Source organism: Pyxicephalus adspersus, chromosome Z (assembly GCF_032062135.1).
Source record: "Pyxicephalus adspersus chromosome Z, UCB_Pads_2.0, whole genome shotgun sequence".
Classification (NCBI taxonomy): domain Eukaryota; kingdom Metazoa; phylum Chordata; class Amphibia; order Anura; family Pyxicephalidae; genus Pyxicephalus; species Pyxicephalus adspersus.
The window spans coordinates 555,859-567,059 of record NC_092871.1 but is presented as its reverse complement, the minus strand read 5'-3'; the positions used below and the strand labels follow the sequence as shown (position 1 = coordinate 567,059).

At 45.8% G+C, this 11,201-nt stretch overlaps 1 protein-coding gene across 1 annotated transcript; it reads left to right on the top strand.

Annotated features, from left to right (window-relative positions):
• The first annotated feature begins 2,923 nt into the window (after positions 1 to 2,923).
• CHMP1B (charged multivesicular body protein 1B) lies at positions 2,924 to 9,710 on the top strand. The gene is made up of 8 exons (XM_072430123.1): positions 2,924 to 3,068; positions 5,461 to 5,558; positions 5,997 to 6,143; positions 6,441 to 6,509; positions 6,581 to 6,688; positions 7,074 to 7,117; positions 7,924 to 7,996; positions 8,745 to 9,710. Exons 1-8 carry the CDS (start codon positions 3,053 to 3,055, stop codon positions 8,787 to 8,789), a joined length of 600 nt encoding a protein of 199 aa, XP_072286224.1. The 5' UTR covers positions 2,924 to 3,052; the 3' UTR covers positions 8,790 to 9,710.
• Positions 9,711 to 11,201: the final 1,491 nt, after the last annotated feature.

Below are 11,201 nucleotides of genomic sequence, written 5' to 3'. Positions count from 1 at the left end.
TGGAATTCTATTTTATTAATGCCTGTTATGTTTGTTTAATAATTTTGAAAACTGTAATAAAATAAAAATGTTTAAAAAGAAAATAAAATATTTTTTTTACATAAAAATGCTGAAAGATATCTTAGTTTGTCCCCAAAAAGGATGACTTTGTTATCACCAAGTAAAGTAAAGATCGCTCCGCCCCATAGCGGGTGTGCAGGGTGAGGCCAGGTTCTTTGTGAATCTGGTGTCTGTGCGCCATCTTGTGGTAATCTACTTTTACTGCACCTTCTTTCCAGGATTCTATATTTCTTGTAGTATTGGTAATTTGGGGTAAAAGAGAGCCTTGTCCTCTGGAGCTATATTCTGCCCTCAGAACCTGCAATATATCAGATGAATTCCCCCAGGGGTGATGGAAGGGGAGGTTAAATTGTCCACCTGACACAGGGCTACATTACAACTAACTAAAGTCAGAGGATATTTATTTGTATTTTTGTAAAGTGAAGATGAAAATATAAAGAACATGGACCCCTCTCCACCTGCAAATCAAACTGTAGGGACAGCAGGGATGTCGGTGGGGAGAGTCACTGGTTTCTGGGTGCCTAGGGGTCACTGATGGGCCCTGGATGCCTGGGGGTCACTGATGGGCTCTGGGTGCCTGGGGGTCACTGATGGGCTCTGGGTGCCTAGGGGTCTTGGCTTACACATTATTCACAATGGAATTGTTACTCAAACATCTAATAAAATGTCATGTGTAAAGCAAAATATTGCATCGCATGGAAAAGATCATATCAGTGGAAATGAACAAGGTTTGTATGCTTTCTGTATTGGAACTATGCGGTGAAAGTCCTCCAACCAATGTCAGATACACATTGGGCTCTATATTGTCAGATTCCCTATTTATTAAACAGATCCCTATGTGTATAGACTATAAGAGAAAACATTTTACATCTGGGAGAATTTGCTCCACGAGCCTTTAATGCTGGAAGTGAATTTTTGCTTCATTTTATTACCTTCTGGAACCACAACTGGATCCGAGGATCCAATGCAGGTGAATGTTTTCACTTGATTCACTCATTCCCAGGTTTGGTGAAGAAAATAAAGGAAACTTTTGTCTCCTTTGTGTTGTGATGATCCTACTAGATTGTAAGCTCTTCGGGGTAGGGTCTTCTCCTCCTGTATCACTGTCTGTATTAGTCTGTCATTTGTAAGCCCTATTTAATGTACAGCGCTGCCTAATATGTTGGCGCTATATAAATCGTGTTTATTAATAGGAATAATAATAATAATAATGGTATAGATGAAATTAAAGTTTGAGGTCAAAGAAATCTATCAGTGAAGGAAATGTACAAAGGGGTTGGAGCGCTGGGGCTTCTGAACTACACTGAATATTCTCCTGCTTTCCTGCATTGCTCTTATGTTACCCATAACAATTGGAATTCAGATTTGTAAAGTGATTTAAATTTTAGATGGGAAATAATTAGGAGCTCTATTTATAAATAATTCCCCATCAATTCCTTTATAATATTCATGTATTTCCTATTGTGACAGCTGAGCACGTTTGATGATTGTCCACTAGGTGGCACTAAGAGTCTGAGGAAGTGTACAGAGATCTGACCATCAGTCAGCGAATCCCAGACGAATTGACCGGGGAATCATTCACAAATAGAGTCCTAGGAATGGTTTATTCAGCTTTAGGAATTAGGGGCTAAGCATGAATACATTTTATGTGCATCTGTAATTCTGCAATATCATCAGTTTCCTATATTGTGACTTTCATTTCTAGAGCTCATTTCAGGAACCTCTGAATCCATTTCTATGGAAGGTTCTCCTCTATGAGTGATGTTGGGGGTTGTAGTACAATTACTGCTATGCATCAGAAACAAATCACCAATCCAGCGTTGGCTCAGTACCTTGGCACGGGGGGCAGACACCGTTCCTTGGAAAATTGGGGTTCAGGTGATGGAAGCCTCCAGCAATGTGTAACAGGGTCGTTTATTTTATGGGCGGAGTTCCACCTGTTCTGGTGATGGCCTATTGATGAAATTTTGGGGGGTGCTAGCCACAGGTGTCCCTCACTTGCACCTATGAATTTGTTCACCTGCACCGCACCCTTTCTGGGGAATTGGGGTTGGCAGTATGGAAGGGGGCAGTGTATTGTATTATGAGCATTTTCTAGTTTTGTGACAGGTGGGTATAAATTTGGGGGTCGCACCTCATTGCTATGTAAGTGGCCCCTGGGGTCCCTAATTTGTTTGTTTATTTTGGGCTTCTAGACACACTAACTTTTTAAACAGCAACCCTGAAGTTCAATTCTCACTACTTTTTATAATTATGACCCCCCCAATATCCCCCATGGCGCCTCGTCCAGTTGTGCTCCATCCTTTAGGGGGCTCTCTGGATATCTCTGCCCTCTAGAATGGCGCTATAGGGCGGCCACCTGTCATTGGACGATGACATGATGTCATTGGATTTTCCTGCCCAATATTCAACCTCCAATCAGAACTTCCCCAGAAGCTTAAATTCCAATTTAAATGCGCTCTGACATGACGTACCGCCCACCTCCAGTCAGCCCCGCCCTCAGGCGAAGAATGATAGTACCTGATTGGATCAAAGCTTCTGGTGGTGACCAGAGCACCGCCCACTCTTCTATCCTCATGTATTCCCCCAAATTATGATAATATGGGAGTGGGAGGGGCTTCCCGTACAATATATTGCTGTGACATCACACAGCTCTGTGCCGCGCACTGACTGACGAGATTTCTGGCCACGCCCAGGCAAATTAAATACATTGATGTGGGCCAAGTCTAGAGTGGGCGTGTCACCAGTCGCGTCACTGCCCTTCGCTCCGCCTCGTCCAGCGTGACTCTTGTTGTCACGAGACGGTGAGCTCAGCGGTCCCGCCCAGAATGACTGGATGCCTAGGCTACGCCCACAATACCCAATGACCACTGCTATTGGTTGCCGTGTATGTGACGTCAGCGAGGAACAGGAAGCAGAGTGAGAGGACAAACCGGAAGAACACAGAGATTGAAAATAACAGAGATATACCGGGAGACACCGGAGAGACAACATGTCTAGTATGGAGAGTATCCTTCACCTTCAGATAATCTGTCCTGTATGTATGTATGTGATAGGATGTATATATCTATGGGGGGGGAGGGGGTCACCGGGTATTTTATATACAGAGTACATGGGATGACCGAATGTGTCCGGTGTGGGGTATACAATGTATATGGTATGATCTGTGCTGTGTGCATTGTATACTGATCACAATGATCCGGTGTTATGTCTGCCTCATACCCGGTACAGGCCTCAGCCCCATGTACAGAACATAGGGGAGTGGTGAGGATACCGGGTACATGTCATGGGGGACGGTGAGGATACCGGGTACGTGTCATGGGGGACGGTGAGGATACCGGGTACGTGTCATGGGGGACGGTGAGGATACCGGGTACGTGTCATGGGGGATAACAGGTACGTGTCATGGGGTCGGCAGGGATACCGGGTACGTGTCATGGGGGTCGGCGGGGATAACGGGTACGTGTCATGGGGTCGGCGGGGATAACGGGTACGTGTCATAGGGGTCGGCGGGGATACCGGGTAGGTGTCATGGGGGTCGGCGGGGATACCGGTTACGTGTCATGGGAGATAACGGGTAAGTGTCATGGGGGACGGAGAGGATACCGGGTAGGTGTCATGGGGTCGGCGGGGATACCGGGTACGTGTCATGGGGGATAACGGGTACGTGTCATGGGGGTCGGCAGGGATACCGGTTACGTGTCATGGGAGATACCGGGTAAGTGTCATGGGGTCGGCGGGGATACCGGGTAGGTGTCATGGGGACAGCTGGAATACCTTTACTTGACATGGGGGATACCGGGTACGCGCCAAGGGGGTCGCCGGGTTCATGTCAGGGGGGTCACTGGGGATACCGGGACTATCCATTGGGTACCCGGTGACCCCCCCTGGCCTATACACGGTGAACCCAATGACTGTATATCTTTGGTTGGGTGTCTGTTCCATTTTGTCTTTTTGCTTTGTCCAATCAGCTGTCTGTGCACTCAGGGCAGGGAATGTGATTGGTTCATATTGGGGGTGTGCTTTGTGTCCCCAAAGGGAAATTTGTATGGTAATGGTTGTCACTGGAACAGGAAGTGACCAGCCCAAGAAATGACATGGAAAGCATTCTGTAATCCCAATGGTTGCAAAACAAAATATTACTAAAGAAGAAGAACTTTCTGAATGTGCTGAGAGGAGTCCCTATACCACAGCGATGTTCTGGGGATGTATTGGACTTTTTTTGCCCTCCTGGCAGCCGAACTGAAATAAAATATCCGATAGATTTGTGTAAATCGGCACCAACAATTCTTAACGTTTGTCTGCAGCCTGGCAGCTGACATTTATATATCGGGTGTCCCTGGGTGAGAAGCTGCCCTCTATTACCCCTCTGTAAGATCCCTTTATACCCCCTCCCCTCTGTAGTTGCCTCCATGGAGGGTGGGGTAGGTGGGGGTATATTCCACATCTCACATTTGTGTCTCATTAATCAGCGTTTAGGAATTGCTGGGGGTGAGGGCTGCACATGTGACCATGTCATGTGACCGCTGTGATGTCAGCAGGGCGTGTTCACTGGGAACCGGTTCCTCCAGAAATGTGAGATGGGGTTGTTGTGTTGTCGAGCGGAGACACTTTATAGGTGGTGGCGCTTTATTAATAGAGGCTGCTGACGTCCTGAAATAACATCCGAGGACAACAAACAGGCTGTGTCCCTGCGTTCCATGCCAGGAAGGGAATAGACTCCATGCTGCTTTCTGTCCTTGTTTTTGCCTTTCCCGGCACCCCCCTTTACTTATATACAATGGCTGCATGGCATTTCCCAGTGGGGATCCCTGATGGTGACAACTGACACTGATGTAATGAGAGGAAACATTCCTCTGTAGTCACCATCAGAAGTCCAATAAGACAGGGTGACAACACTGGAGCACAAATGGGAGTGATGTGCGTGTTGTCACCCTAAGACAGGAAGTAGCTTGCGTGGGAAGAAGCTGTAAGTGGGGATGGTCTCTGTATTGTAACCCCACTTTCCAGTAACCCCCCTAAATCAGTGTCAGGTGGTGCAGCCAGGGAAAGGGGGGGGTTGTTTTAGGGGTAATAGTTGGGTATCCAGCAAAGCACCTTATAAAATTCTCTCTGCTCCATTCAGAAGGAGCCCTGTGATTGGAGGGGAGCTGATCATGTGACCTTGCAGCAGCCTAAGTGCGATTTTAGTGATTGGCTTTACATCCTGTGCACCCCCTCTGTTCTCCCCCCTGGGAGTGGCACATCCAGAGCAGCCAATTAGATTTCATCTTTTTCGAAACTATCCCAGAATACCGATTGGTTGGTGTTGTCCAGGATTGTCGCCCTCTCCTCTCGGTGAGGTCTGTTCTCTGATTGGTTGCTTCATCTGGTGGTTCTGCACCTTAACATTTTACCCAGAGCACCTCTTCAACCTGAAGTTTGCAGCTAAAGAACTTCACCGCAACGCCAAGAAATGCGAGAAGGAGGAGAAGACAGAGAAAGCCAAAATCAAGAAGGTGAGAGAATTCCTCCAACAGATATTGGATCTGTGCCCCCCATAAATACCCCCACCCTTTATAGAATGCCCACCATAAACACCCTTTATAGAAAGGTCCCCCCTATAAACACCCCCACCCCTTATAGAATGCCCCCAATCCTTATAGATATCCCCCCATAAACACCCCCACCCAATTATAGAAAGGCCCCCCCATAAACAACCCCACTATTAATCCCCCCTATAAACACCCCCTCTTCTTGCTGGCAGCTCAGACTTCAACATTTAGAAACTTTGCAGATTTTCTGTACATTTGTATGAGAAGTCAGCTCGGCACAGTGGAATTCTGGGAAATGTAGTCACTGGATCCCCATCCTGAGCTCCGCAGTGCTGCAATTCTTCCTCTCTGGTGATGATGAGATGTAATATTTGTTCTCTCCGTTCTTTTCCTTCTCTATAGGCCATTCAGAAGGGGAATACGGAGATCGCTCGCATCCACGCAGAGAACGCCATCCGGCAGAAGAATCAGGGCATCAACTTCCTGCGGATGAGCGCCAGAGTGGACGCCGTGGCAGCGAGAGTTCAGACAGCGGTTACTATGGGCAAGGTGAGCCGTGCCATATAAATCCCCTCATGTCTCTGTGATGATTGGTTGATCTCTGATGATCTGTGATTGGATTGTATGATGCACCTTGTATATAGAACATTGTCGCCAACCTGATATGTGTCATGTGAGCAACAAATGTCATACATTACACTAGCTCACTTCCTGTCTTCAGGTGACAACACTCGCTCACTGCACTATATCTGCCCCATATATCTTCTGGCTCCTTATGTGGACAGAAGAACTAAACAAGAAATGTTTTCTATAACCGGTGATTTTTGTGTGATTTCCCTCATCCAGGTCACAAAGTCGATGGCTGGAGTGGTGAAATCGATGGACGCCACATTGAAGAGTATGAACCTGGAGAAGGTGAGCCGTACAAAGGAAATTCTCCTCTGCCCAAAGCTGTATTTCATTGACTAACATTCACTTTTCTTCAGATCTCCGCACTGATGGACAAATTTGAGCATCAGTTTGAGACCCTAGACGTTCAGACCCAACAGATGGAGGACACAATGAGCAACACAACAACACTAACTACCCCACAGGTAGGTGGTCCAACACGCAAGGCTCACTACTCCCACAGGTCAGACACACAACACTAACTAGCCTGCAGGTAGAGGGATCGGTACACACAACGCTAACTACCCCACAGGTAGGTGTTCAGACTCACAAATCTAGCCTGCAGGTAGAGGGATCATTACAAACAACGCCACTTATATTGCTTGCTCCCCCCCCCCTTTTTTTAAAGCCTGTCAAAGTTTGTTGCCCCAGCATTGGTTTTGGGGTGGGGCAGAACCTTGCATGGTCCCATGAACCCAGTTGTAGTAATGAGCCTCGGAGAAGTGTCAGGGTGTAAATGGGCCCTTCATGTTAGTACATTGTGTGTATCATTATATTATCTGTAACAATTGCTGATATTTTTTATTTCAGGGTCAGGTGGATAATCTATTACAGGAGATGGCAGATGAAGCCGGGTGAGTCGTTCTTCTAAATTGTTTCTCCTTCCCTGACAACTCTCTGCTGATCTTTCTCTTAATCCCCCCGTTATGGAGGAAGCACTGAGGGTGACCAGAAATCCTCAGTGTTGATATGGGGAGGTCCTGTGAGGTGCCATGGTGTCCTAGGCTGTATAATATCACCATTGGAGACCCCCTGCAGCTCTCAGACCCCTCCCCATCCTGCTATTCTGTATGTGGTCTGACATGAAACATGTTCATGTGCAGCATCAGGGACCCCCCATATAGAAGCTCCCAGACCCCCTCCCCTTTTCTCTATATGAATGGGGACTGGCCTTCATATCATGAATATTGTCCATCTATCTGCATTAATTGGCTCAGCTGTGCACCTAGCCCCTCCCCTGCAGTCCCCAGGATCTGTACTACCTAGCCCCTCCCCTGCAGTCCCCAGGATCTGTACTCACAGATTCTAGTTGTATGTGTCGCGGTGAATGCATTTTATGTGCAGATTTGCAGATCTTTCCCTTGGTGATTTCTGGTGTCAGCTTGCTGCGAAATGATTAATGGGATCGGTCTGCTCTCAATATACCTGGCCAGAGCGGAAAAAGAAGTGAGATCATTGTGCAGTATGACTAAACGTGTGTGCGTGTGTGACCAAACCACATGAGAGCTCCAATGCATGAACACTGAAAGCTTCCCTCTGTCCTCTTCACAAAGTACCTGAAATGAATAAATGTTGTTGCTTCAGTCATTGATATGATTGCAAATGTTAATCTAACTGACCGAATATCTTTCACTCATCTGTCATAAATCTTTATTTGCAGACTTGACCTGAACATGGAGCTTCCTCAAGGACAGACTGGCTCTTTAGGAACCAGCGTAGCATCTACAGAACAGGTGACACGTTTAACTTTGTATACTAACTTCTACAAATGTGTTGCACTGAAATGTTCTTATCCTTACATGACGGCAAATTAGAGAGATGGCTCCATCCACCAGACGACAAACAAATGTAAGGTGGACACAGAGGAATTGTAGTTAGGAACAAGCAGGAGATAATAACCAGAGAGACCGCAATTCAAGGTTGCTGAAGCATAAGGTGTAACTGAGGCAGGAAGGACATTAGAACACAAGAGGTCACTGGGGCAGGAAGGTCACTGGGGCACAAGGGATCACTGAGGAAGATCCTCCAACTACCCATGGTGCACATTGTCATCTCTGTGTACAATCCCAGTATGCTTTGGGTTCCAGATAAAGTAACTCCAATGCCCTTGCTCAGTGATTTTTTCACCCTGTGATTAAAGGGGGGCAGTGACTCTATAAATGGAATATTCCAGAACTTTAATCATTAATCAGTAATAATTATGAGTGGGCATCACCTCACTGTACAGAGGAATTCTTCCATAATATACAGTGTGCCCGGGCTACCCAGTTATGGCAGAGCTCCGGGGGGGCACAAAGTTTAGGGGTGTCTTAGCTTGTCATTGCCCCCTCCTTTAAGCCACGCCCACTGTTCAAGTCCCTGTGGTCATTTAGCACTGTGTGCACTGAGCCTTTTCTGACCTCCCTCTTTTGTCAGGTTACCAGGTATGCTTTTTTGTTTTATTTTATTCTTTTCTAATTTTCCTTATTGTTTGTCTTGCAGGATGAGCTGTCCCAGCGGTTGGCGCGGCTGCGTGATCAGGTGTAGGCGGAGCCTCTTCACACAAGTGCATTATTTGCATTTTGCTGTATATATGTGGTACATAGCGAATGTGTTCTCTCTGTTTCCTTATAAAAATAATACACACAAGACTCCTATTTATGGAGGGGCCCCCTCCATAATATCGCCCCCTCCTTACCCTAAATCTGTTCAATAGATGAAGATGACTGATGGATATAGACGCGGGGTGCCAGGAACCAGCCTGCAAATCATCTCCTTTCCAATATTTTTATATCTGGTAATTATTTCCTTAATTGTTCGGCCCCTAAAATCTCCCATGTCAGTGATGAAGCTTTTTGTCCTCACTCCAGGATTGGACAGCTGAGTACATAGCCACGCCCCTGCAGTCTCCCTGGTCAGTACCCACACTGTCCTTTTCTCCTGGATTGGCCAGCTGTGCACCTAGCCCCGCCCATGCAGTCCCCCAGGCTGTTGCTGTTTATTTTGCTGTGACTTGAAGCACTGATATCATCGCCTCGTGTGTTCATCGTCTTCTGATGGTAGAATTTGTATTTAAAATGCAACAAAAAATAAACTCAAAGAAGGAAATTTGTGGCTATTTATCGGAATAAAAACAACCAATAAAAAAAACAGCTGGCTGAGCTCCAATCTGGACGCAGGGTGTTCTGGATCCTCCATTCAGCACTCACAGAATTTATTTCCTCCGAATCAATCCTGAAATCTCTGCCTTATGTGATGTGCGGCGATGAACCTTCCCCTGACATCATGTGATCCCAGCTCCTCATCCTCGGCTTCATCCCTCGCTCTGTATAATATTTCATATTTAACTCTGAACTTTGGCTGAGTTTGCATAATTTCCTACTGTGTGATCTCTTCTTGTATATTCAGCCTTCACGCTCATCTGTAATCTCTGTGTCGCTTTTAATAAACTTTATTCTGTTTTCTGTATTTCATTGTTTAGTGATCTCTGGTCACCTGCGGTCCCCCCAATCATTTGGCCCCAACAGATAATTCTGTTGCACTCGTATAATAGCGCCCCCTCCTGGCTGTAATGTAGAATTTGCACAGCTGCTGTTCTCATTGATGGTAACTCTTTCACCTGGGATCAGCCAAAGCCTCCCCATGTGGCCAGCGGTGGATGATCGGTGATAAGCACACAGCACATCTGGCTCACAGCTATCAAACTTTGTAACTGCAATATAGTTTAATACAAAAAATTAATACAGCAACCCCCTCCCCCTGCATGATCACAGGATGCTTACCTGTTACTAGTGAACACATATTGGATATCAGAGCCAGGGTTGTACCTCCTGTGTTCACTATGTGCCTGCACAAGCACAGTTACCATACAAAGGAGCCGAGACAGAAGAACTGATGACACAAGTTAATGATAAACGGGGACAAACATCACAAGAGGTAAGGGGGGTTTGTTATTGGTTTGCCAAGGGTGTTATACATGATGGAGAGTTGATTATTGGGGGAAATAAAGGGTCACTCCATTAGGGAAGCCATATTATATATTTTTTAGCTTCTTCATCTATGTGCATAGCTGCATTGTTATATGTGCAGATATATCAGGTTTTGGTTTTACTGTGATTTCCAGGGTTTGGCAATCTACAGGTAGGCAAGCTTAATATTAATTAGCTTTGTACATCATGACTGAACTCTGCAGATATGATGAGGGGAATTCTGTCCTTTCCAGCACCCCCAGAATATTCCCAATAATCCTGTATATAATATACTTCTATATGAACAGCTCCATCTGCCCATGGAACTGCCCATGGATAGGCTGTGCTTATGACATTTTCTGCATCTTGGGTACATTTCAGGCTGGATGGACCCCTCAAAACAGTAAGGGCCCACTCACACTGATTTATAGTTACGCATTGCATTGGGGCAGCCTATTCATTTTAGATTCACCAGCTATAGTCAGATTTTATATCTGATGCAGCTCACTGTGTGTGACTATGTATTATTGTTATGTTGTATTTGTGCTTTGGGCAGATTTGCAATGAATGGCCACACATGCAGTGCCTTGTTGTGTGATGAACTCTGCTGGGGCCAGAATAATATTATAAATCCTGATGTATGATAAATACACAACTGGAATCATTTCTTATCTAATATTTGTATGGTCTGAGCTCTTATAGAGGCATTGCAATAGAATTCTCTTTGTTTCTGGTTATTGAATGAACAAAATCTTAGATCTTCAATGGGTCTATCCGGAGCTACTCTGCCTCCATCTAGTGGTCATTTATCAAACTACAACAAAAAAAATGCAATGATTGCTGGGACTTGTAGTTCATCAATTGTCAAATAGCCTCTAACTGCAGAGCAAGATTACTGGACTCTGCACAGTACCACTTCTCTTGTCCCGTACCCCGGGTGTAATTCTCAGTATCTGTTATCATTCTGTATGTATGGACTCTGCACAGTACC